Source organism: Netta rufina (assembly GCF_964035555.1).
Source record: "Netta rufina genome assembly, chromosome: 3".
In the NCBI taxonomy this organism is placed as follows: domain Eukaryota; kingdom Metazoa; phylum Chordata; class Aves; order Anseriformes; family Anatidae; genus Netta; species Netta rufina.
The window spans coordinates 8,663,360-8,691,242 of NC_140125.1; the positions used below are offsets into that span (position 1 = coordinate 8,663,360).

Genomic DNA, 27,883 nt, shown 5'->3' on the forward strand with positions numbered 1-27,883 from the left:
CAAGTTGCCTACCTTACAAAACTGATAAAAGCAATCCATTAAGTAATAAAAATGCAACCCCAGCCTTCTACTTCTTCCTCATCCATCTTACCTTCACTGCTACTTGTACATAGTTCCATGCAAAGCAGTGGCTTAACCTGTGGCCCATTGAATTCTGTACTTGTGATAACAAATTTGTTAACTTTTGTCTGTGAAATGAACACTTGCTCAAAAATCCACGTTCCTTGAGGGATAAAGATGGTCTAATGTTAAGCCTAACAATTTATATATATGCAGTGTTTAGGGTTCCTAAGTTAAAAGACTCTCTGAAACACTTGTCTTAAATTTTATCTAAGAATATACATACATATATATATGTATATATATTTGCTTCATACTTTGCTATGTCTTATAGGATAAATGCCTTTATTGAACAAGAAGTGCAGCGAAGGCTCCAAAATATTCATCATAAAGCTGAGGATAATGATAATTCCCTGTTCTGGTCTACAAAAAGTTTTAAGGTGAGCAGTGACTGGTAGGAAATTCTGACCTTCAGTGTACTGTGTGTCACCACTGATTTTATTGTTGGTCAATAATTTTCATGTTTTCCTGCGCATACTTAAAAAATAAAATAAAATAAAATCAACCAGTAAGTCAGGGCTATCAGTTTTAGATTTTGCTGTTCTTATCTTCTAGTGGCTGTATCATGTTCTATTCCAGTTCTTTTCAATGAGGAGTGTGTAAATGGTAATAAGAAGCTTGCAGGTGGAATCATGATTTTCATTTTATACCTTTAAACTACATGGATAAATTTTCCGTCATAAGAACTGTAACCGTTTACACTGGAAACAAATGTTCATTTAAAAACTGATAATCTGATTCATCTGAGGACTGGCTTGATCGACTTCTATGACAGTGGTTTAATAAATATAAGAAAACGGTTATTTTTAGATATTAAAAATAAAATCTCTTCCTATAAATATCTTTAAATGAACTTACACAAGAAAGGCACTTTATTAAATAATCACCTGTACCTTTTTTGTTCTTAGGATAATGAGAGACTTAATAATGGCACTGTTCAGCGCAAACTGAAGTATGAGGTAGGTCATAATTTGCTAGAATGAAGTGGTTGCCTTAAATTATGGCATGCCCTGTAATTAAATTTCTTAATGTTTAGCTGCACAATTAGAATTTTGAATTCACAGCAAGATTAATGGCTAATAGAGACAGCAATTTATTTTTCTAGCTTGCAATTAGTGGTTTTTTTTTTTAAGGTTGAGCACAGCTTTTTCCTTATTTGAAAGGTGTATTGTTGTGGATGTTTCTTCCTTGCTTTGTCATGATCTTTATTTGGAACAGTATCCCTTTCCTGATTTTTTAGAGGATAAAAGCATTTAATAAGGAGATTGTTTGAATGCAGAATACCACTGCACGTTTTGTGACTCATGGTAAACTCGCTACTGTATGGATGTTTGTGATGATAGCAGTAGCACTGGGCAAATTTACCTGAATGTCATGAAGGATTAATACATGCCTTCCTAAACTGAGTTTAGATCCCTCCCACTGTATTCGGTTGCTTACCTTGCTGGAAGTGTTGTTAATTACTTGACTCAGGGAGTAATTCCTAAATAGCGTTATGGATTTAAACCTTAATAGGAGGAGGACTGCAACCCCTCTCCTTAGGACTTTTTTTTTCTTTTGGACTTCTCCGCTGTTATTTTTAAACTATCTTGGACTCTTGACATTATCTGTTGCTTGTTTTTGTGCAGTCTTGGATGGTACAGGATTCCTTTTTTGTGCACGTGTGGAAAAATAATAAAGGTCTTATACATTTCTGCACTGTCCTTTGACTTCCCTGTGTTTTGTTTTTTTTTGAGTAAAACAGATATAAACCAAGTGAAATGGATACTGTAAAAAGGAAAAGCAGTGGTGGGCTGGGAAGATCAACCATTCCTGAATCAGACCTCAATCTGTTTTGTTTGATTTTTCTCTCTCTAATTTTGGGAGATTATGCAATCGTACAAATTTTGGATGATTGTACAAATGGAATCAAAATCAAATCTGAATTAAAGAAATTTTCAAATCAGAAGACTTCTAAAGACATTTGTTTTCTTCTTTTGACATTTTTAACAGAAAAGTCAGCAGTGGCAGCCACATTATGACTTTCCATTTATTTCTAAAGATGACAAATGTGCTTCTGAGTTGCTTGGAGAAAGCGCAGGAATAACAGATCATAAGAGACAGAAGGAACATACAGAGATGTGGAATTTCTTTTCCAGGCTTGGAAGAATCTCCTCCCCCTTTACATCAGAAAAGGCATTTGAGAATGAAAGGGGTAATTCAGAACAGGAGAGCTTTGCTTGTCTCTGTGACACTGAAAGTAGTTTAACTCACTCTGAAAGTAATACTTTAAAGAGTAAGCACGTTCCTTATCAGAACATTTTATCTACTTCTTTACCAAGTCATGACTTAAATAATGTGGCTTACTCACTCTGCAAGTTTGAAAATTTCAATCATTTTGACAATAAAATAATTACTTCTCAGGATTGTGACAGCTCAAGAGCTGAATTCGATTGTTCCCACTTTCAACAGCTGTCTCCTTTAGGATCCTTAATGTGTGCTAATGAGCAAGCTGGTTTTAACAGCTCATCATGCCTTGTCTTTTCTCAGTCTAACATACACTCTGGAACTTGTAAAGAAAACAGACCATTTAAGACAGAGCAACGGGCAATGGAAGACCAGTCTAGTAGTTCTCAGCTTCCAAAGGAAAAAAACTCTGATTTGATCTCTTCCACTTCAATAGATTCTCATTTGGATGTCAGACCAGAACGCCCCTATGGTCTGGGATATGTTTTCAGTAAGCTTTCCTGCCTTTACAAAGATACCAGCAGTCAGCTGCTCAACAGTACCTTGGTTCCTAAACAAATTAAGGAGTTGGGAAGTTTGTGTGACAAAAGTGAGAGATGTGCACAAGCAGTATCATTAATAAAACATCTGCCACTTATAAGAAACTTGCAAGTAGATGTATTCTTCAAGTCTGATACGAATCAAGATGTATCCCACGCTAGTGATGACACCAAAGCTCGTACTGAAAATGTGCAGCTTGAATCCCCTGTGCAAGAGAATGTCATGATGTGTGGAAGCACAGAAATCTCGGGTGCCCATGTGAGAAAGCCCACTGGAGGATGTGTATGTGGTTGTAAAAATGAAGAGCTGGAAAATAGTCTTGTGTTAAGACAGACATTTCTGCATTTTTCTGACGTCTTTTTGAAACTCCAGGTCTGTTCTCTGGGAAAAGTGCTTGAATTTATGACCCATGCCCTACCTCAGATTTGTATTAGTATGGAGGAGTTGAAAGGTATCTATTGGCTCGCTGTTGGCAATTGCAAAAATCCTGATCCAGAACCTGCTTGCTTGCTTTTGTTCAGCTCTGTTTTATATGTTGTTGTTTCATCAGTCAAGGAAAACATCTGTCAGAGTTCCTTGTCAATATTTCATGAGGTTCCAGTCATCGCAATAAGGGAGATTCATCTTGGCTTTGCTGGACAGAGTGTGAATCTTCTTTCTGCTGAAGATGATTTGCTCACAATATTTACTTATAACAAGCACTACACTCAAAGACTTTGCCATGACATAATGAGCATTTTGATTTCTACAACAGAGGATGCTGTTTATTTAAATCATCAGCTCTTGAAAGATGATTTGATGCGGATGTCACTTGACTGGACGTCAGAAGTAAATGACTTAGTTCTATCAAACGGAGTACTTTTGACCTGTAAATTCAGAACTATATTAGCTGATCTGGCTTACTTACTCCATGAAAATATGGGAAATATTAAACCTTCATTAGCTGACATTCAAGTAGTGCTGTATGTCACTGTGAAAATAGACTGTGCTAAGCAGAATGTGTATAGATCTCTGGTTCTTACAACTACTCATATAGGTCTCCTAAGGGAAAACAGTAACTTTTATCCTGCACCTAACCTTTTGGATGCTTCATGCCAGCGATCACAATTTGACAGCCTTCAGTTGTACAGTTTGAAGGATATTCGATGTGTAGTTTTGCCAGACAAAGAGAATTTCACAAAAATTGAGCTTGTGTTTTCTAGAAGGAGCAAGGTTGGATCTGATTCAGGAATTGGTTTTTCGAAATACTGTGAAAAAGAAATAAATACTCAAATGACAGTCATCCCATCAATTCTTCAAAGCAGTTTGCATATCCCATCGGAAATCTGGAAATTAACATTCAGTTCAAGTGAAGAAGCCATTTGGCTAATTATGCATCTGACTAGGTGTTGAAATCGAAATACATTTAGATACATTCAAAATAGGAGGCTAATGAATATTGATAAAATACTTTTTTTTTTTTTCCCCCATCAATAGGCAAAAGAGTCCTTTGAGCCTTTAAGGGAATGCCTTAAAGATGTGTACACGCATCTTACCAAAAACCATTATTACTTGATTGCTTACTTTTTGTGTGTTTCTAATATGCTGTATGTACATTTCCTTGGGAAGGTGAGGAAATTAAATAGTTCTATTTAAAGTGGTATTGGATCAAAACTATAATTACAGCTGTGTCTTCTGATTTCCATTTTGGCTGTTGTTTTTGGCTTCCTCCATCTCCTATCCATCTTAATTAATGTCTTCTCCATTCCTCCTTGATTGCCTTTTCCTTAATCTTTCTGAGTATCTTTGTTTTTTATGCTTCGCATCTGTTTCGTGCCCTTGATCTCAATGCTTCAAAACATTTGCAATAGATGTCTGAAACGTAAGGTGTGTTTAAGCCTGTGGTACATCACTATGTGGTGTTAATAGTAAGGATGTTTATGGCTTTCATTCTTAAAATTTTGGGAAGGACACTATTGGCAATTCTTTTCTGCTTTAGAGTTTCACAGGATTAATATGCTTCTCGATTAAAGTTTGTTGCAAGTGCAAAAGGAGTTGTGTGGCATGTTTTAAGTCACGTAGGCTGAGGTACCAGGGATCAGTAGATGTACCGCCTCTCTTTTCTCTTGGGTTTCCCACCTTTGCCTACAGCCAAGAGAGTGTAGGCTACATGGAAGCAGTGAGTCAACAGCAGTGAGAACAAAAATGGAGAGAACATCCAATACCCTTTTTCAATTTCCACTCCTCACACCCCGCCACCCCACTCTCCTCTTGCAGAGAAACAAGATATGGCTTTTTTGAGTCATTCCTGTCTACTTTGTCCAGGCAGTTAACTTGTACTCTCACGAATGGAATGCCTTACAGTCCTGTGATATGAGGGCGTAAGAAAAATGTGATGTTAAAATGATGGAGGTTAGAGAATGTAAGCAGACGTTATGCTTTGGCTTTTTGACCTTTGGTCACACCATTATAACTACAGTAAGACAGCCATTTCAGGTTTATGATTTGTGTACATGTTTCTCGTGATGTTAAAAGGATAGCTAGCAACTGGGGATACTGCCTAAAGGGTGGAGCAAAATTAACCCTAGAATTGTCTCCATATAATGTGTCAGATAACTGGCCTGAATTTCCTCACTTTCTCATGTTTACCGGTGGGGTTGATGATGCTGTGAGACTGCATCTCTTTCTGGCTATTTAATATCACGTACCAAAAAATAATGAAACTACCGAAAATAAATAGAAGATTTCCACTTGTCAAGGCTTGCCTTGAGCTCAGTAAAAAGTTACTCCTAGCTGATGTTCAAAAGATAAATAAGCCATTGTTTCCCATCTTTTGTTTTTTCCCTTGCAATGGGAGCTGAATACCTTTGGATCCTGTTGCTTGAATGTGCCATCTGCCTTGTTGGAGGAAGATGGTCCTTGGCAGAAAAAATGGTGGCATCTAATCTGAAATTCTAAATGCTGTAAACATATTGCCAGGAGAGGTGTAATCTTCTACCAGACAGTTAGACTTCAGTCTCTCTACTAGTAGAAGAATGTTTCCCATTTGTTCTTACCATACGTTAAGACATGATAATGTAATTCACTTGATGCTTAAAAGGACATAACTTGCTTTGGAAGGGAAAGTTGTGTCTGGAAAGATGAAGGGTGGTTTGGATAGCAAGTTGTGTTATGACTAATAAATAAATAAATAAACAAATAAATCACAAACTTTATGCTACCTAAAGCAATTCCAAAGATGAGGGCAAAATGTGTCATTTTACTTTGATGTATAGTTTTTGTTTTTAACAACAAATATACACACACACACACACACACACACACACACACACACACACAAATGTCTCACAGACCATGGAGTAGACACTTTTTGTTGGAGTGGAACATCACAGCAGCCCACTTAGAGCGTGGCTCCCTTACTCACAGTGTTAGGGCATTTCTTCAGTCTTGCTGAAAGTTAACTTGAAGCATGGCACTGTCTGTGAGGATGGTCTTAAATCGAGGCTGCTAAATGACAGCAATTACTGTAACTAATTGCTTTTCAGATGATGCCCCACATTTTAAAAAATGTTTGTGCACATTATGTTCCAGATAACATGATTTTCTTCTTTGTTCTGAAATCTAGCTTGCTGGATATTATGCATTTTTATGAAAAAAAAATGACTTCACTGCAATATCTTTTATTCCACTGTAAATTAAACATAGCATAATGATGGATGTTTATCACTATCAAAGAGTTATTTAATGTATTAGGACATGTTTTTTACAATGCATTGTGTTTGCAATTATTCTTCTACTAGCTGTAATAGTTTCCTGAAAATGATTGCCAATAAATTACATGTTGACAGAGGTGGTTTTAAGAGTGACTTTATGGTTTTCTTGTTGTTTTAAAATGGATCATGTTGTTGTCAAGGTAATGAACTCCTCTTTCCCCCAAGGAAGGAAGTGCTTACATTTCTACACCCCATAAAGCTGAGAACTTGAAAACGCTAGGAACTTGGGGAGAAGTGAAAGAAAAGCAAAATGGAGGGAAGAAAAATTTTGTTATGTAAACAAAGATCGTTTTTAAAAAAAAAAAAAAAAAAAAAAACACCAACCTTCAAACCCAGCCTTTTTGTTTTAAATATTCAGTAAAGAAGAATATTTGTGGAAAACAACTTCCAGCTAAAAGCAGTTGACTGAAACTAAAACTCCCCTCCTTTGTATTTTCTTTTCCAATACTATTAATGTTATCATTAAGGAAAACGGCATTTATAATTGACTACTAACAAAATAATGAGATAGCCTGTCTTCTCAATCACCTGATGAGGATTTTAAAAAGTTATCTGTAACAGTACTAAGAGGAGCATCTACCCATGAGTTTCCAACTCTGCTGCTGCTGCTTTCAATAGTATCACGAAGTATAACGTGTACTTGGTCATTGAGAGTTGCTACAGAGAGGCCAAGCGTCATGAAGCAGAAGTGTGAACCACATTCACATTTCTGGACAGTGTTAGTCAAGACTAAAGGATTTTGACCAAGCAGTATGTCTACTTGTCTGTGGTAGTTACTAAACTACTGAAAGTCAATGTTGAGAATACAGTTATGGATGAAGTGATGGATAGCATCGCTAAAAACAAACATGTAGTGTGGCCATAAGTTTAAAGTGATAGTGTTTCAATTTTTTTAACTTATATTTGCAACAGTGTTGTTGCTTCTTTAAGTACGGTTAAGGTTTTCAGACCAAGACTCAGTTTTTCAATTGAGTTAGTGGATGACTTCATAAAGGCAGATTCTACTTTTATCCCCTACAAATGTTTATGCTACTTTTTGGACACTGTCACTGCAAAACATTGAGCTTTTCAATTGCAAAATTATTTTATTGTTGACAAAACTTCACAATTAGAAATCCTACCTGGCTGTTAGACCAATGTACCTTTGTTACAAGTAACTCCTTGTAGCTTTGTTCAGACATTGTAAACTTATAGCTGAGTTTTCTATTATGAAATTTAAAGGAAATGGTAGGAAACTGTTTTGAGAGTGGATTACTAGGTTATTGTTTAATTGTAAAGTGACTTTGGATTTGTCCAAGATCTTTCTTAATTGCCTAGATCCCCTACAGCTTTGCATATTTGAAACAGATTTTTTAATATAAATACATACAAAAAATAAAGGCACAATTCATATATGTGTTTTTTCAAAGAGGGTTAATAAGTCTTCTGTTTCCCTTTATTTTTGATATTTAAGCTGAAAATGCCTTTTGAAAGAGTAAGCGCTATTGTAAAGGAATTTCACCTCGTATTTTTCATGCATAACAAAATGCTAGGGCTTGCTTACAAAAGCAGATCCATTTTGTTTTCAGATAATTCCTTCATTTTCAAAATAGTTTCTGCCACCTTCATACTCTCTTGTCCCAGCTTTTTTGGCTTCGAATGTTTTCTTGTTTTTTAGTGAAGTTTTTTTTTTCTTCTTCTTTATGTAGTGATTTTGGTTTTCCTTTGTTCTCCCTATTTGGTATGCATATGAAAGCGGATGGTCTGTCGTTCTCTGGGAGCAAATCCAGATGACCTAAAGGACCCAATTAAAATTAGTATTCCGCGCTATGTCCTGTGTGGGCAGGGAAAGGATGAACACTATGAGTTTGAAATAAAGGTAAGTGCTTTTCAGTTGCTTCTCCTTGATGTTTTGTATTTGTACAACAGTAGCGTCGTAGTAACAATAATAACAGAAAAATATGTTTTGTTTAAAAAGTTAGCTCCTAGTTCTCTCTGTCCAGTCACTGATGTTCTCTCTGACAACATCACATTTAGCAAAGGTGGAACCAGCAATTGGAAACACACATGAGAACCTCCAGATTCCAGAAATCACCTCACTAACCCCAAGGAAACAGATTCCAAATGTGCAATTTTTGTCCTTTGTCTGTGTGGCCTCAGTACTGTGAAATATGAGACGAGGGGTTGTGATAAAGAATACATGATACAGGATACTCTCAAGACAAGTATTTTCTAGATGGGTCAGTTGTTCGCAGCAAGTTGGTGGTCAGACTCTTTGGATGGACATTTCCAGGTCTTACTGAGATGTAAGTGGAAGGTATAGAAATTTATTAGACTTGAAATACTTACCTGTAGTAATGAGAGCCTAATTTAAGTATTTTTCACTTATCCACAACAAGAGTTCATTTCTGGCCCTTGGTTGTTCTGATTCTTCATTTACAATAGGTCTCCCTTCTCCAAACTGTTATCTCTTTCCCCTCCATTCTCGTGTCTTTCTCAGCTAATCTCCTGTGCAGAAATGCTGGAAAAAAATGCATATTCATTATGTTTCCTCTGGTACTAAGCCAGTGTTTTTTCAAAGCAAGATGTGAAATCTAATTGGAAATGTGCTCTCAGTGCATGTGGACACGTAGCATAACTGATGTACATGGCATCAGAGACTGAATTGGCAGCCTTCTTCGCTGAATGTACTGCCAGATGCTTCATTAGGTGGTGAAAGTTGGAGTGACCTGCCTTCATACAGTGCAAAGCTGTTTTTGAAGTATGCTTATGGTCTCTTTTGCAAAGTCTTTCATTAAGATGGTCAATTTTAGCTCAGTTTATGCTAATTAAATTTTCATCTTGAAACACGCTATGCTTTTTGTGGATGGAATACTTCCTTCTGCCTTCTGAGTGTTGACTTTGCTGGGGCCAGTGAAAGCCCGGTAGCCATCTGAGATGCTAGGTAAAAATGCATGTGAAACTGCCCCAAGGACTGTTCTAGTTGCCATCTATTTTCAGCAGATAAGATTTACAAAACTGGTTAATGGTTAGTAAAGGTAAAAAAAATAAAATAAAATGTTTTGTCCTTTTAGTAACAATCAGTGGATTTCTTTTCCAAGTACTCTCCATTCCTCCCTAAAACCCACAGAAGCACGTGCAAAGTCCTGGGATAGAGGGATAGTTAAAGAATATATGAAGGAAGACTTGAACTTATTTGGAAGGAAAGGTAATGGGGAAAAATTTAAAAGGAACGTGATTCTTAACTAGCAAAGAACAGGATGATGTCCCAAGAACAGGTACAAATGCTTATGAAACTAGGCTTCAGCAGATGCTGGTGTTTTGTTGCCATGAGGAGCAAGACTTGCAGACTGACCTCTCTGAAGGCATGGAATGACCTGATGCAATCCTGTGGCTGAGAGCAGGGTATATGGAGTGGCTGTTCTCTTCTGTCGTACTCGTCGGTATCATCTTGCTGCTTCTCCTGTGCCATTTCTAGGCTGCCTATGAAAGAAACTGCTGCTTAAATAACTGCTTTGATGAAGTTCAAAGCAAGGGAATGATGACATACAGAGTAGGGAATGGGCTATCACTTTAATAATTGTATTCCATTGCTATCAACTTCCTTAGAGCAATATTTTTATTGCAGCTCCTATGGACCTTAATTTGGCAGTCTTTGGAATATGTCTTACAGATACTCCCTTACACAAATCGATCAGCTGTGTATGCTGCTTTTCATTTGCCTCCAGGTCTATGTCACACTGGGCTGCTTTTGCTGTGGTCAGGATTTGGCTCCAAGCTACAATCTGCAGAGCTTCCACAAACTTTTCTATGTTAAATGTTTTCCCAGCAGAGAAATCTCTGATTTGTCTTTCTACAGGCAGGGAGGAAAGAATGTGTACCTGTTTCGCCCCTTCTTGATGGCTCAGGGTGCAGCGTCGGTTGTTGAAATTATTCCTTATTTTAGTCCTGCTTTACTTTGCTCAAGTTAATTTTCAGGTGATGGCATATTAGATTGTACATCAGTCTGGGGAAGGAGCTGGAGTGGTGTTGATCTCATTCCCTTTGCTGCTATCCAAAAGAGCTTTCTTTACCAAGGTTGCTCTTGTTGGGAACATGGGTAGCTGACCCATTTGCATGTAACAGCCGAGTTACCCAACAAAGAATTAAGAGATGGAGTTGCATTGTAAGACAGTCCCCAAACCTTTGAATCCTACATATCTCAGAAGTATTTTTTCATCAGCAGATGTTTCTAATCGTTGTAGATAAATGCTGGCTTATTGCTGTATAGAGAAACAAATCTGAAAAATATTCTATATAAATTTATTGTCAGGACATGAAACAGTATATAAGAGGTGAAAAAGTATATAATATGCTAAAAGAGAGGGAATAAGACCCATGAGAACCTATAGGAGAGAATTTGCAATAGAAGCAAAAACATTCTATATTAGATTTAAGTTAGCACCTTCTTTTACAGCGAGAGAAATCATGGAGCTGTTTATGATCTGCTATTAAATATTCAATATTAATGGTTAAATTTCCAAATAAACTTCCATTTGGGCAACGGTTTTATATGCAGTCTTTAAAGACGTGCTGAAGCAGTGGTAACTTAATCAGATCTAAACCTAGTTATCGTAGACCTGAATTAGAATACCAGAACCCTGCTCTTATGTTCTCCTCTTCCTCTCCTGTTGCTGTGATGCACAGAACATTTAGGCAAGGCCACAGCAGAAACAGCACTTGGGAAGATTTTCTACATTGTAAAGATGGTTGGCATCTGTTTCCGAGAGTACCTCTGGTTACAGGCAGCACGTTTGGAAGGCAGAAGGAGCAGCAAGGTGGTAGGGAAGGGGGAACCTGCAGCTCGATGGCACAAGAAGGTCTCCTGAGGGCAGGTGATGGAAGCCAAGCCAGGAATCAAGCACAGCCCTGCAGGGGATCCTTTGACAAGAACCAAAGTTCTGTCTATATAAGCCTTCTCATTTTTATTCAGCTTTCCCTAGTTGTTGTGACTCCTTTCATTTTCTTTATCCTGTTTGATATTTCATCAAAACTGTCTTTTTCTTGTGTTTTGAAGTCTTTCAGTCATCGTTGGTATGTTCTCTGCAGAAGATCCAGGCAGACGCACCCCAAAGTAGTATTGTTTTGTTTTCCAGATCCATTCAGCCAAGTGCTGTGGTGGGTCTGCTCAGCGTGTTGGTATTTTTAAGACATTGTTTTCTCCTGAGCTTTATGAGCTATTGCAGAATTTTGGAGTAAAGCAGAAGCAGTGCTCATTATTACACAGCTCTTAAAGGAAAAGATGCATGCCCTATGTGGACCTAAATTAGACAAGAACTAAGAAACCAAACCCAACCAAACAAACAAACAAAAAGCCCAGCCTTCCCTCAACACAATTGAACTGACACATTTTAAGATTGTTCAAAACAAGTTCCAAGAAACAGGTCTGGATAAATTCCTTACTACATTTCAAGTTCTAGATTTTCATATGCTGTATTCATAGATCACCTAAGTGTCTGGATAAGAATGATTCCAAACTATCTTACAGATATACTCAACTGTGCATATTTTAATTAAGAAAATACTTTAACTACTAGTAAATTACAAACAAAAAGTCAATGGCTATCCAAATTTACTTTACTTGTTACTGTTCACAAGATCTGCATTTGTCCCAGTCCCATACGTACCGAGTTTATATTATCTGTCATACATCTTTATTAAATAGGGGGAAAGGAATCCCAGACCAAACTGGCTGTATCAGCTGTAGGATTAAAAGACAGTGTTCTAGAAATGTTACTGCTGTGTCGTGTGCACTATTGTTTTCCTGTTTATAGGAGTGGAGTTTGGTCCCATCTGTCTTAATAACAACATTACTGTGGAGCTTTGGGGAATGGTTAAGATTTTGTTCAGCTTTGAAATTCATTTTCCAATAATATCTGTGGTATGGAAGGGGAGAATGGCTAATGGCATCTCACCTGAATGAAGGGGAAAAAAACATCATTAGCAACAATAAAATTTTGGAGTGTGTTTACTTGCTAGTCTCATACATGAACTGGGAAAGTAAATGAAGAGCACAAAGGGGCCCAAGTCGAGCCAAGCCACCAAACACCCTAGAGAGCCAGCATCAGGTCCTAGGCAGCGCAGATCTGTCTGTGGCTTTGCTGTTTTCCTTCCTGTGCAGCTCTAACAAGTATTCCTGAAGAGATAGTTAAAACAGTTGTATTTATTAGCTTCCCTTAAGAAGTTTAATAAAATTGGCTGCAGGCAGTTGGATAAATTCGACGCTGCCCCATCGCCTAGACATCTGTCATGCACACACGACTTCGCTGGCAAGCTGACGTACCTGCCCTTCCCCAGGCTTTGCAGCTGGAAGAGTCCTGGATGTGTTGTGCTAGACTGCTCCCCTAAAGGCACGCTTCTGGGAGAGCTCTAGGGAAAAAAGAGGTCACTTCTGCATCGAGACTGTACAAATGAAATCCATCACAGCAGAATTTCACAATTCAGTTGGCAATACAGAATTAAAGCAAAGCAGAAATAATGAGTCGCATCTTTATTTTATGGTTATCCATCGCATGCTAATGTTTACTCGAACATTTAAGTCACAAAGCGCTTTACTGAGTTCTGAGTAATTACTCAGAACAAAATGGTTAATAGGTTAATCAAGATCAGCCTAGCATGCATATTCCTGAATCGCTGCTCTGTTTGTAGTTAAACCTGCCTATGCATGTTAAATCCATTCACTTGATTTGTAAGGCTTGAGACATTGCTAACAGTCTATTGAGGGAGGGAAACTGCATGATTTTTTTTTTATGAGGGAATATAGACCATCATGCAGACATCCTAGTAGCAGTCAAGTTTATTGGTGACATGAAAGATGAATTTCATCAGAAATAACGAATTTGCATTGAGGAGATATGCTAGAAAAACATATGCTTTAGAACAGACTAGTTCAGTTGTAAGGGACCTTCCAAGATCAAATAGTCCAACTGCTATCTGTAAAAAGTACATATTTGTGAAAAGAAAGTGTATATTTTGAGAAGTCCAGTTTTGTTTGCGTATCTTTTTAGCTAAAAATTGGAAAACACAACAAAAACTGGTTGCTGATGTCATATGACAAAATATGTTTTGGTTTCCAAAGCACTTCTCCCAGTTTCACTGTTCTGTATGCCCCAACAAGGGCAGAGGAGATGGGGAAGGGTGTACGAGAAATCAGCTTGTTGAAAGCCTGAGTCAGCAGCTGGCAGCAATGTTTCTTGGTTGCTGGCTTCCTCTGGCTTTCTTGTCCTGCTTTCATTTTATCCTACTCAGTTATCCTGGTCCATTCCCGTTTTCCATAACCCTGTAACTTTGTGGTATGCTCAGCAGTGAGGGAGCTGCCTGTTCATTTTAGGAGCCCCTTTATTATTAAAAGCCAAGCACACAGCTTTGTAAAATGCGTGTTATGAACATATTTTTGATCACACGCAAGATCATTGCTAGACAGAGGCCCATTGGATTTAAAACAAATACAAACAACAACAACAAAAAAAACCACCACAACAAGAAGAAGACCCAGTACACAGGTGTGGGCAATGCCAGCTGTTTTTCTCCAGCAATGCTAGTCGGTGTAGAAAAATGCCCACCTCTCCCTCTAGCATCGTTTTGTGATAGCCTTGGATCATCAGAGCTATGGAAGGACTTTGTTGTAAAATCAAAGGCTCCAGTCATACCACTTTTATGACCCACGTAGAGATTTCTTTCATCACACCTGATTTCAGGCAGTGAAAAAAAATTCTTTCACTGAAATTTTTATTTCGCTTTTGCAGTTCCAGTGAGGTTTTGGTATATAACTGGTGGCAAATGTGGGTAGTTGGAGTGCCTTCCTCTTTGCTCCTGTTGCTTTTTCACAGGAACATTTCTATTAATTTTAATGAATTTTCCTGTGTAAATGGGGTTTTCATCAACATACTGATGACACAGGCCCAGAGTATTTTAAAGGAATATCTTCTACTGAAAACCTATATAAATATATATAAACCTACATGTATATGTAGGTTTTTTAATTTGCAATCGGTTATCCTGATTTTAAAAACAACAAAACAAAACAAAAACCTCTGTCAGTGTAATAACAAGAAATAAGTAAACCTATAAAAGCCTACGGAATTTAAGGAAACTAAAATTACCCCTTTTGATCTGATAACCTTGTATACTGCACACCGTTTTGTGTAGTATGTTGTGTAGTTTTACTTCTGTTTTTTCTTTTTATATTATCTGATACAGATAACAGTCCTGGATGAGACGTGGACAGTATTCAGGCGATACAGTCGTTTTCGGGAAATGCATAAAACTTTGAAGTTAAAGTACCCAGAGGTAAGTCATAGTGATTGTCCTTTTGCAGGAAAGGCTGGAGATGGAGATGGGCAGCAGAGGGGAGTAGGGTTGGTTGGCTGGTTTTTGTTTTTTTGAAAGATTCTTACACAAAAACATTGTTCTTAGCCGTATACTTCTAGTAAGATTGGCAAGCCCTTTGGTAGTTTGAACCTCCAAGGCTGCTAGAGCAAGGATGGATTGTTGCACACTGTTGCTACAGTGAAAACTGCGACTAAATGTGCTGCCTCTAACCATTAATTCCCTTTACTGCTGACTGGCGTCGTTCCCTGGAGGTTGCTGTTTTGTTCATTGCAAAATACTTGCAGTCATATCATGTCATCCTGACAACTCCTCATTTAAAAGAAGTGCGTTGTTCCACAGATACCCTTTTGTAATAGTGGCTTCCAGGTTTCTGCAAAATGGAAAATTGATCTTTCTGACCACCTCTGAGACTTTGAGCATTCAGGATATGAGGAGCTGTGCCTGACAGAGCCTTAGTTCATTGGAGTGAGCATTTGTAGAATTACGGTTCTTGGTTTCCACATCTAGCTTTTAATTATTCATACTTTGCTTCCTTTCTCCTTGTTCCATTGGATATTAGAAGAAATAAATCATTCAAGTGAGTGAAGTGATCCTGATTTGAGAGTTGTCAAAAGTAAAGAAGCCTGGGCTGTGTGTTCAAATGCTATATAGTAATGCATTAATGTTTGAAAGAGCACAATTCAATAGTGTGCGAAGGCTTTCTTGGTCTACCCTAATGTAATTTTAAGCTAAAAACTAATTAAACATGGGAAGACCTTGAGGTTTAAAGAGTAAAGTATCCAGAATCTGTGTCTTGTGGAGATTCAGAAACTGAAGATCATTTTAATTCCAAAGAAGAACGAAAACCAGAATTTGAAACTACCACACGCCAAGTATCTGAAGAAATGTAAACCTAAGGAAAAGAAAATTACAGTCATCTTTTCTGATTGTCAGGAAGTTTTAAAAGGGCAAAATGAATTATGAAGAGAAAATTGAAACATTCTTTTTCTACAAAAGCTTTTAAGAATATTATTTGTGAATGAACATCACAGTGATATTTTTGATCCAAGTAAGTTGCTGTTTCCTCTTGGATGTCAGAGATCTAGGATTTACCCTAATATCCTAGCTCCTGAAAAGATGGCTAGACAGCCATGCAGGTGAAACAGAAAAGGGTTACCTATATCCCTCGGCAGACTGAGCTTCCCCATTTAGGAAAATGTGTTCAAGTAGTCTTTTTCAGAGTCATGACAGTACATTGAGGAACAGTTGTATTTGACTTTTTCAATTATGTCAGAGGGAGATCAACTTCACTGCAGCATGTAGTAATCAGATTCAGGAGGAATCCGATGTTCTTAAAGCTTCTATTAAAACGTCCTTTGTGCTGCAGCATGTTATTGTCAGCTTTTTGAATTAAGCGTTTGTGACTCACAGGCTGAAAAAAGTCAGGCTTTTTGGTGTTACAGCGGGGAGGTTTTTTTGTTTTATTTTTTTCTGAAGAAGCATAATAACTTAGGAGTGGTATTAGGAGGTCAGAAAAAAAGGCAGTAACGCCTTCCGCAGGTATCTTACCAGCTTTGAGCAAGAGGCATAGGGGCCCTGGTGTTATATTATCTCCGTGCATCTCCTGAGAACAATTACAGGTAAATCTTTCCCAAATATGGAGAATATATGCTTGAAATAATCGTTTTTTTATTATTTTTTGCTTCTTTACTCTGTGTGCCGTCATGCTGGCAATCTCAGTCTATTTCCCATCTTAGTGTGCTAATTTCTTTCTTATTGGCTTTTTTGTGTTGCCATCTATCTGGTCTTAGGTAAATTTATTGAGATTAACATCAACTACATTAACAGAATTATTGGTTTAACTATACAGATGATTAAATTTCTAATTTCTGTGTAGGAGATGTATTATAGTGTGTTTTACTGAGTTATCTGTTCCGTTCTCAACAGTTTCTGTGTAAGTCAGAGCAAATACCAAGCCTTACAAGTTTGTCAATATACCTTTTGCTAAAATATGGTGCTCTTTGAAGAAGCACATTAATGTGCTTTGGCTTCTAATGCGCATGACAGAAATGTTTGCTTTGTTACTTTCTGAAACAACAGATCTGTGGCTTTATTAGCATCTTCTTCCAGCTTTTATTTGGCCTTCACTTTAAAAAAGCCTCGGGTAAATTATCAGTCAGATTCAATATGCAGATCTTTGCTAAGTATAAAGCATTCTAAAGTTCAAGAGAAGAGAGGTAAGTGTTTGATCGTGTCATCTACTGCGTTTGTGGTAGTTTTCTCCCTGTCACTGAAGTACCTGTTCTGGAAACCCCGTTCCCTGCAACACTGATGTTGTCTTCTCTGTTTTATACAGTACAGGCTGTTGTGTTGTGTCCACTTCTGCTTTGAGACTTTGAGGCCCCACAAATAAATGGCAAGTTTGTGGGCAGAAGAAACCTCACTAATACACAGCTGGTTTCTTCTGCTCATCAGCATTTCCACAAACGATGGTGCCTTTGTTTGTTGGAGGGGACAAGCACATTGTGACGGATGAAACTGATAATGTTGTGCACTGGAGTAAACACTTGGTGTTTGTTTTCTTTGAAGGAATTTCATTATCAATGTTACATATGTGAATGATTGATGGCTTCCATATTTTTACCTTTTTAAAATAGTCTTTATGGTAATTTTGGATTGGTTTTGCAAAGTGAGTAGGAGTTGGGTTTGTTCGGCAAATTGAAAGTCATCTGTCTCCTGCTGATTTGTCAGTGACTTAATTTGGCATTCATTATGACATTAAAATACATTTTAATACCAAACTTGGCAAAGTTGCATTTGTAGTTACTATATTTTGTTCCAAAGAAATTTGGTTCTTAAAAGCAATATTATCAGAAGCCATCAGAGATGTGTTTTATTTTGCATCGCTCACCTTCCAACTCTAAATTAATATTTATAATGAACAGGGAAAATATGGTGGATGGTGCTTAATATATGAGTGTCCTGCTTTTAGAAGTGAACTTTACATCTCATTAGCTGCTCGGCTGTGAGTTACTACATCAGTATTTTAATAATTTGCTGACCTCGCATTTCATGTTGCTGTCACTGAATTCCCAAAGGATTGCATTGGAAAACTGATTTATTGGGAAGGCTTAAAAAAAAAATGTCTATCTTTTCAGAGGCAGCAACTGTCTGTCTTCCAGTCTCAAAATATATTATATTTTATATGCTTGCACATTGCTTGTTATGTAAATAACTGGGTGGTGAGAGCTGTGTATCTAACTGAAATGTGTCACGTGCAAATTCTGAAAGACTGAGGAAGCTGAAGTAGGGTGAGATTGTGCCAGAGGCAGATAAATACCAGCATGTTAACAGTCCCTGTGTTTGTTTGTTTATTTATTTATTTATTTATTTTAGGCCTACACAATTGCCATGTACCCAGCTACACTCCCGATTTGTTAATGACATTCTGATTATATTTTGAAATTTAATTAAGATCATACCTTGGTTTTCAGTCGCAGTGGTCTGTGTAATTAATGTACTTTTTGTTTGTCATCACTCAGAAACAGGAGTAAATGGGCTCTGTAATTGAGATGTGAGAACTTTCAGTGTACGATTCTCTTTTTTTCCTTCTTCATCTTTTCTTAGAGGTTCGCAGTTTTGAATTGTACTGGATTGCTGGTTTCTACAGAAAACTTTTCCTTCCTGATCCCTGCCTTGATGAGGGGGATGCTCTCTCCTCTCTCTGCTAGTTATTCAAGTTTGAGTGTTGTAAATCTGTGATGGTCAGTGTTCCCCGTTTCTCATCGCTTTCTTGTCACTTCTTTCTTTTCAAAGGACAGCAGAGGAACAATCGACTATTTATCATTCCTTACCTGAATCCAGGGTTGGTGAAGGGCTCATGCATGTGCGGGTCCCTTGTTCCAACCTCCATCTGCGTGGAGAAGCCATGGTTCGTGGGGCTTTCAGTGTTGGCTTTGCTTACAGTTTCCCATCACTCTTCTCTAAATTTTTCACGTGCGTGAAAGTCTCTAAATGGTGTTACGGGAAGCACCTAGTATCAAGACGTTTTACACTTAATGATGAGTCTCTGTCTTAAAATATTAGTAAATCCATGCAGAGATTGCCAAAGAGCAGTTAAAATGTATATTTGCATTTACAGGTTCATTCATGAAGATAAGGATGTGTGTAGGCAAGATTTCTGAAGTGCTAAAGCTGTTGACTTCTAGCCCATTGAACAGAATGTAATAATTTCTGTATCTGTATATGATGTATGGAGGTCTGACTATAAACACATTTTCACATCTTTCACTGTCGAAAGCACAAAAAGACTGGTTATGATTTTAGAAGAATTGTAGATCATAATTGAGCCAGCTTCCCTTCCACTAGTCTGCTTTTTGTCATGTTCCATAACCAAATGGATGTATAATATCCACACCCAAAGCAGCAGCAATGTCTACCTAAGCTTAAATCTTCGATCCAAAGTTGCCACCTGACCTGGGTCTCCCCATACGCTGTTCCCAGCCAGGGGCATGAGTGTGCGAGATAGATTGCAGTAACACATAGCGTGAATCGTGAAGTTGGGATTGCAGGCAGCTGTGGGAATGTTGCTTGGATGGTCGGGTTTTTCAGGAACATTACGTATGGGACAGTAAAGATTGTATTTTATAGCCATTAGGTCAACATGCTGTCTGTCTGGTTTCAATTTTTCAGTCTAGATGTCTGGAGGAAAGGCTGGTATCGGTAGTGTCAATGAGAGCCATATGTCTTCTTTTTACTTCTGAAGAGAATATCCTCTGCTAATCGGAGATCTGTGCAGCAGAATATAACTCTGTTGGAGCAGACTCAATTGTTGGTGTTAATAGACTCTTGCTTTGCATAAGAATTGCATGAAACTCGAAGAACAGAAAGTACTTCTCAAGTTTGTCAGAAATGGTGTGTGAACGTTTTAAAATATATATTGAATTCAAATTATTTGTTGCAAGCTTTTAAAATATTTTAAATACTTCAGGTTTTTGAAAGTCCGAAGTAGTTTGCCTTTTTTACTAAACATACTTTTTATTTCAAGGTTGATGTAAGAAATGTTTTGTATCTCAGTGAATCCAGTTCCTATTTCATCCAGCCATGCTGCCTGCAATGACCCAACTTTATGTAGGTGCATGTTATTAAGCTACAACACCATTTTTCTAATCCTTTCTCAAGTTTTCTACTCTCACTTATTATTGGGAGTAATTCTGCCCTTTAGTAATGAGTGAAGAGTCATGAACTATTTATTCAGCCATCACGAACTGATCTCACGGTCCTTTCCTTTTGCCTCCATCTTCCTCTTTTGGATGACCACCAGAGAAGGAAAAGATCTTCATTTACTTTTTAAGCGGTCCATACCTCTGTTGCTCTTGATAAGTAAGAAGTGGAAGAAATCTTCGACATGAAATGCCAGCACAGTTAATGAGAAGGGAATGAATATGAAATGAAGCCACTGATTTTTGATAATCACAGGTTTGGAGATTATCAAAAGGGTCACTGACAGATAAATACAACTTTTTGGTAACTTCCAAGGCATGGTTAGTGGAGATTTAGTTTGTTAATTTTGTTGTTGTTATTCTGATAGTTATAAAGTAATTGGGAGAGCTCTGTGTATTTGTGTAATAGTTTAAAAAAAAAAAAAAAAATCTTGTCTGAGATGCAGAATTCTCCCAGCTAAGAAAGAACACAATTAGAGAAGTTAAACCCCAACCAGCACTAGGTTGGCGTACCTTGTGCAGAGCAGTTAGGGCAGCTTTTCAGCTGCGATCTTAGCTTTCTGACTGCTTCCACTTTCTGACTTGTAACTGTGCAGCTGTAGCGTTTCATTAAACGTAAAACTGTGTTAATCTCCTGGGATTACTTCAAAAGGGAAAAGGATGAGGAAGCAATAACTTTGAGGCACTTGGCTTGCGGGGCTGCTGAGCCAGTTGCTATGTAACTGGTGGGTTTCTGGAGCTTAGGAGCTGCTTTGGCAGCAGAAGACAAAAGCTTGTTGCATCACAGCTGGTCTGCCAGAAGCTCTGCTGGTTTTACCACTGGATTTTGTCATTTACTGGTGCGTCAGTAATTGTATACTTAATTAATATATAAGATTTAGGTCGTACATATGTATCAAATGCAAAATTCTCGATGCCTTTATTGTAGGAAATGGAAAGGACTGTGGCTGTAAAAAACTAAAAACTTCTAAGACAATATTTAAAATGAATTTGTTCTGAAATCTTCAATGCTTATGCCGGAGGCTCGATCCTGCTGTGACCAAAGTCCCAATCCTTTCACAAGTTCAGTGATTGCTGAGACTGATGTTTAGAAACTTGTGAACAAGAAGCAAGTTAAAATCACAGGTTTATATACGCTCTAGAGAGCAGGGTGTAGCATACAGTAATGAACATGATGGTAGAAATCTTGCTGCAAATGTTATCTCGTTATTTTTAAAAGTCTGTTTTTGCCTATGTGTGGATTTTTAATTCAGGTTCTTTCAGTTTCTACCAGCTCCATGTCTCTTAGTGAGCATAGTATCTAACAGTATTTTAAGATTTATTTTGCATTTGAAAATTTGACCCAGTGAAAAAATGAACTTGTTGATGCTTTGTTGCTTGACTGAACAGATGCTTCTGGATACTAACCATCAATCTTGAAATTACTTTTTTTTTTTTTTTTAATAATTAAGAGTATGTACTGTAGGTTTCTTTTTATGCAGTGGAAATGTAATAACAATGGAATGACAACGCAAAAATGTAATAAAATAGTAGTAAATCTAACATGCTAATGCTACGACAAATACAGAGCATGTATAAGCAGTCTAAAAGTTGTTTTTGTCTTCTTTTAGAGAACTGGATATTTGAGCACAGGTTAACACGCAAGTTGTTTGCAACACTTATATACTTGTAAATAGCGAGTGCCGTGATAATCACAGAATCACAGAATTTCTAGTTTGGAAGAGACCTCAAGATCATTGAGTCCAACCTCTGACCTAACACTAACCAGTCCTCCACTAAACCATATCCCTGAGCTCTACATCTAAACGTCTTTTAAAGACCTCCAGGGATGGTGACTGCACCACTTTCCTGGGCAGCCTGTTCCAATGCCTAACAATAATAATAATAACAATAATAACACATCTGGCGGAATTATATGTGTATAGGAAAGTATATGGAAAATAGTTTTTGAAAAACAGACCAAGTCTTGGCAGACCTTATTTCTTGCTTTCTCTCCCAGGACTTTGCTCTCCACAGTAATGTATCTTTCCATAAATATTGAATAAAAAATATAGTAGTAATCTTTAGAATCCATATCTGTATGTAAACCTTATAATACTATTATACAAGCATGTGATTATAGCCTTCACCTTTATTCAGTACAAATTACAGTAATTATGGTATAGATAATTTTAGATTTTAGCATTTATATTCTTGTCACCTCTAACAGCCAGGAAGTACAAACACAGGAAGCGTATTTTGTCACATACACTTTTTCAGCTCACATTGCTAATTACATAATGTTCAGAGAATGGTGAGAGCCTGTAGGTCTGTATACATAGTGCTGCCATGTCAGCCTTAGCTTGCCATTAGCTACAGAAGTAACTGAAGTGGTAGATCCCTAAATGCTTCATCTGGCCTTTCTTTCCGTCGCGTGAGACTTTCTGCTGCTGCTGTTTTCAAAAGAATTTTTAGCACTTTGCTTGGTATGTCAGTCTGCAAATGTATATGAACAGGAGAATTTGTTCCCATAAATAAAGTGTAAAAACCATCCCTGCTAACCACATCACATAGTTCATTGCAGGTTCGAATGTAGAGAAGTGTATTTATTTCATGTGGCCTGTCTGAATTCATAGCTGCCAACTAGGACATGAGCATCTGAGGCATAGCGAACCCACTGGCATAGTCGCTTCCAGCATACTGTACAATTCCCGATTAATTTCCGGTGGGAAAATTAATTCAGTGTCTGAATTTTGCATCATAAAACTGAATTTGAATGTTTAAGAGCCTTGCGAAAGCCTGGCTTTGGGATTCATTTGCAATAATTGTTGTTTGGTATGCTAGGTTTGTGCAGCAAAGTTTTCTTGGGTTGGCAGAGGCAATTCTGCAGAGCAGTTTCTCTCAATTCCTCCTCCTATTTCCACCTTCCCTGCTGTGGTTTGGTCAATGACAACCTTTTTTTTTATTGTTTATTTTTTTTTGGTCTGTCCTGAACAGCTAATGAAACCTGTGAGTTTCCAAACAGTTCCGTGGGAAAATGCCATTGGCTTTATAGGTCTCTGGATAAATTCAGCACAAGACAAGGTTAACCTGCAGGCAGAAATCGAATGCCAGGTTTCACTGATTGTGCTGTGCAAAAGTCTTATATGTTAACAAGGTAGAAATTGAAAAAAGAAGAGTTTGAAAGGAGTGAGTCCTTCATCTCATAATTCATGAAGCATTTGACGGGATAATTGCTTTGATTATTTGATAATCTGATTTTCAAAGCTCTGCTCAGTTATCTAGTAAATCTGCATGGTATCAAAATATTCATTTTGTTTTACCAGTAAAATGATTTTGGATGGATAATAGCTGTCTGTGAGAGGGGCATGCCTCTGAGAAGAACAATTCCTCGACAATTTAACTAGAGTTTTACTGGCTCACTAAGATTCGGCTGTTTTTAGCTGCTCCTGAGTGTCTGTAGGCACTGGGAATGCTGCAACCTAATGCTGCAACCCTGTCTTTCTGTTTTCTTGGTGCTTAGTGAAAGGCAGAGAGGAGGATTGGACTTCTGGCTGTTCTTTTCTCTTTTTAAATAATTGCCTTGCTTTGGAAGACATTAAGACTTGTGCTCCATTAATCATTAGCTGTTATTGACAGTCCCGCTGTCTTCTAACAGCTTTGTGAAGAACAACATGTTCTCAGTGTGTTGGTCAGGGATACGCTGCTAGATTAAGCAGACTTTTCAAGAAGAATCCTTTTGGTTTCAGTTGATTTAGGATATGACTCAACTGCAACTCCAGTTTTTGTGAACACATCCAGGCTACTTCCAACCAGTAGCGTAGATAGTAGCAAAACCTGGCTGCTTCCAGCTATGCTGCCAGTTGCATTTTTTCCTTTAGATGTATAGATGGTATTGCTGACATAGCTGGAGGCACAAAGTTATTAGGATAATTTTAATTCACCTGGAGGTTTCTCTTGAGGTTCGCAGGACAGGGTTCGGGCAGGATGTTAAAGGATTGTCCTCTGTTCATGTGGAACCTCAGGGACGAGGAACAGGCTGATACAGGTTGCAGGTGCTGCTGCATACTAAGAATATTTAGATGTTTCTTTTGATTTTGCTGTATTAAGCAAACGAGTGAGTTGTTGTCTAAATGAGATTAAGGTACAGGTGATTTAACTGGTGGAGGTGCCATTCAGATAGGGCTGAAGTAGTCTGAAGGAAGGAAATGCTCTTGAAAAAACATTTTCTGCCCCTGTATTTGACAACAACAGATGTTGGGTGTTCTAACATAAGCTTATGGCTTACAGTTTATCCAGCTGCTCTTGAAGAGTTGAAGAAGAGGTGTATTTTGTGCTGAGATATTGACTTACTGTCCCAGCTTTTGGGATATAAAGATTAAAATGAAGCATGGTTCCTTGCTTCCATAGCCTAGATAATTACGAACTAATTGCACATTTTAGCATTGGCTCCCATATCTGCCTTTGCTATAGAGATGAATGCCTTAAAATTACCACTTGAAAGCACCTACTGCGGGTCCTCTACCCTGACTGTCCCACTGGAGGATCCTACACACCTGCCAGAGAGCCACAAGATCGGGGCTAATCCACAAGGGAAGGCAAGCCAGGAGCTTGGGGTGGCTGCGGCACAGTGCCCAGGGGCAGTCTAGCAGGACTCAAGCAGAAAGCTTACAGGAGTGTCAGCCGTCATCCAGCAGGAGCAGGGATGCAGTAGGGATGCATCCCCCTTCTTACCATACAGTGCTTTCGGTAGAAAAGTTAAAGGGGTGAATTGCTTGCCATAAGAGGCACTTCTTACCTAAGGGTCTTTTGTAAATATTAGTTTATCGTGTTCCACTAATGAGGTTTCAGATTTGCTGTGGTGAAAATAGTGTTCTGTTTCTTATTTAGAAATGAGTTGGCTTTGGAAGAAAGGAAGAAACCAAATTTCTTGGCCCTGCATGGCCAGTAATACGGTTTGTTTCTACATGAGCGACCTTGGGTTGTGTGTCCACAAGGAGATCTTCCTGTAAGCCTCTTGGGACGCTTCCTTGACTGCTGCAAAGTAAATACATAAAAAATAATAATAATGATAACCTGGAAGGGTCTTTTACCATCTGTCTGTGCAACACAGAGCATAAAGAAGGCTCCGTCTTACAAGAGAGAATTTTCTATCCCACTACAGACCCCAAAGCAAGAAAACCCAGGCAGTAAAATTTATTAGACATCCCTGCATGACAAAAATCAATAAAATACAATCTCTTGTGGTTTAATATGAAAATATACCTAAAGAAGCAGTAGCTTTCAAGAAAAATATCGAGCTGGAGATACAGAATTGAAAATGTCAAGGAGAAGAAAAGTAAAGGTAGAGGATGCAGTCTGGTTCACTATAGGGCTAATTTCAGAACCAGAGCCAGAAGTAATAGTGCAGAGGGCGAACTGTGTGGTCTCCTTTAAAAGACAAATGCCATTATGCGGATGTCTGTGATGCAAGTGCCAGTGGGATGAAAAAGCACACCTTTCTGTGGGTTCAGAGCTTTGGGAGCCAATGCTAAAATGTGCAATTAGCTCGTAATTATCTATAAATGGCTGTGAAGCTGTGAATGATAAAAGGAATCAGAGCTACGTTTCTGGCCAGTCTCTTCTGAACTGCAGCTATTATTTTCTGTCATACTCAGTTCTAGGTACTGTTGGCATTAATGATACTTTAATGACTTGTGGTGTACAGCGCTGTTGGCAATGCCGAGCTGAGGTTGAGTGTAGACTGTATTTTTTATGAAATACTTTAAATTTTTTTCAGTCTTCACCTTAACGTTGCATGTCCTAGTCTTATTATGCATTTTTTTCTGGGAGAAAAAAAAAAAAAAAAAAAGCTACAGCAGTGATTTAGCAATATTTTAAATCCTTAAATTACTTGCTGCACTTTAAGTTCTAACTCCAATTTGACTTTTTTTGAATTGGAGTTTATAGCAATACACTTCTAAGGTCAGCCCAATTTTTGACTAAGTACCAAAGTTGTTATTAGTAGGAATGGCAAACTACTGTATTTCAGGAGGTTATTTACGTATCTGGAGCAGCATAATTTCCATTCTGATTGTATTTTAGGTGCTGTAACTCTTTGTAAGTATGTTGAAAAACAAAACAAAACAAACACACAACAAAAGAACAACAACTTTACGGTCTTGTACCTTGCCCCTTGCCCGGTCTTGTACCCCTGCTCTCCAGGGTTACTGCAACCTGTGTAGGTGCAGCAGCAGCATTTGGAGTGTCTGTAGGTGTAGGTGCAGGGCCTGCTGGGGACACAAATACTGATCTTGTAGAAATCAGCTGACAGACAGTAACTGGGAAGTTGCTGACGTGTCTCAGCCCCGAATGTATGCAATAGTTAGACATATCCCCACCTCGAACCATCCTCCCCCCCCCCCATAATAATGATGCTGACTTCAGTATCGTGGCATTTTAGTCAAGTGTGTCTCGGAGCTTTTGCATGTGTAGGGTGTGTGAGGATCTGGCTTTGTCAGCATTTCTCATCAAGTGTGCGATGAATAAATTGTGGTATGCTTGGGAACAAATATACGTCCTCGGTCACCTCCGTGACGCTGGGATCTCAAGAGGGTAATGAAACAGAGAGTAGCAGTGGTCTTTGTGGTCCCCATAGCTGCTTTTTCAAAATCCTTTGAAAGCAGCCCCCTAAAAATGTATCTCCTGAGCTTATTGCATTTAGTTATCAGTCATTTTAAGCTTCACCTAGTGACAACGCTGATAGCAGGGGAAAATCCCTAATTTGTATGAGGTTTACGGCTTGTTTTTAATCCTGTGATAAAGCAGCTAGCTTTATGGTGTCTGTAAGAGTAGACATAAGTGAAAATTTATGTATAATCCATGTGGCTATAAACCACTCTCACTCTTGGAGCGGGGGAGTCAGTAGTTGCTTTTAAACTTCCCATTTGCGTACTTAGACGGCTCTTTCTCTGTTTTCTATCATTTTAAACGACACAGAAGGCTAGCTAACTTCTCCTTGTAATCAGTCCTGTTTGTTGGGAGAGTTGCAGCTTTATACTTGTAACAAATCAAACGCAGAGGCACACTACGTATTTGTTTGCAGGTATATTTCTCGGTGACAGCTGTTCTTTAAGACCCTGAGATCTGCCATTAATTTTGAGTCGTCAGGAAGGCATCCATCTAGTCAGCAGTAGAAATTACTGCTGCTCTTTGATGAGTTTTCATTATTAGCATTTCTCAAAGGCAAGGGTGACTGAAATTTATGGCATCGGTTGGTCACACGAGACGGGGATGTTTCATAAACGCTGCCAGATGTCACCGAGATGAGCTCGTATGCAAGAAGCAAATCACTTCTGGAAGAGCTGTTAAAACGGCTACGGTGACTTCTCTCTGAACGTGCTCCTGTTGGGGAAGCCAACAGGCACAGAGGCTTCTTGGGGTGCAACCCGAGTGTCCTGCGTGGGGAGCGGGCACGGCTCTGCCCAGCTGCCTGTGCTCTGCGGGGACGCTGCCTTAACCTTGCTAGAAATCCCAGTGGGCGGATAATGAATCAAATCCCAAATTATTTTTGAAAGGTAAATAAACCCTGTTACAGAGCACCAGAAGATTCCTTGTTCTTCTGTTTGAGAAGTGGTATTTGTGCCGCATGGTTATGAAGATAAATCAATGTGCTGAGCTTTGAAGATGTGACCTTGCACACCCAGCAGTTGTTGCCGTTTCTTTAAAGGAATAAAC

General features: G+C 38.3%; 1 protein-coding gene across 4 annotated transcripts in view; it reads left to right on the top strand.

Moving 5' to 3' along the window:
• KIF16B (kinesin family member 16B) overlaps positions 1-27,883 on the top strand; it is a 138,037-nt gene that overhangs the window by 82,822 nt on the left and 27,332 nt on the right. For 3 of the 4 annotated variants that reach the window (XM_084284586.1, XM_084284584.1, XM_084284585.1), the window contains 4 exons: positions 395-500; positions 1,029-1,079; positions 8,374-8,496; positions 14,856-14,945. In XM_084284586.1, coding sequence (XP_084140712.1) covers positions 395-500; positions 1,029-1,079; positions 8,374-8,496; positions 14,856-14,945 — 370 coding nt within the window. Of the gene's footprint in view, positions 1-394; positions 501-1,028; positions 1,080-8,326; positions 8,497-14,855; positions 14,946-27,883 lie in introns of those variants that run through there. The other variant, XM_084284587.1, reaches the window with a different exon arrangement.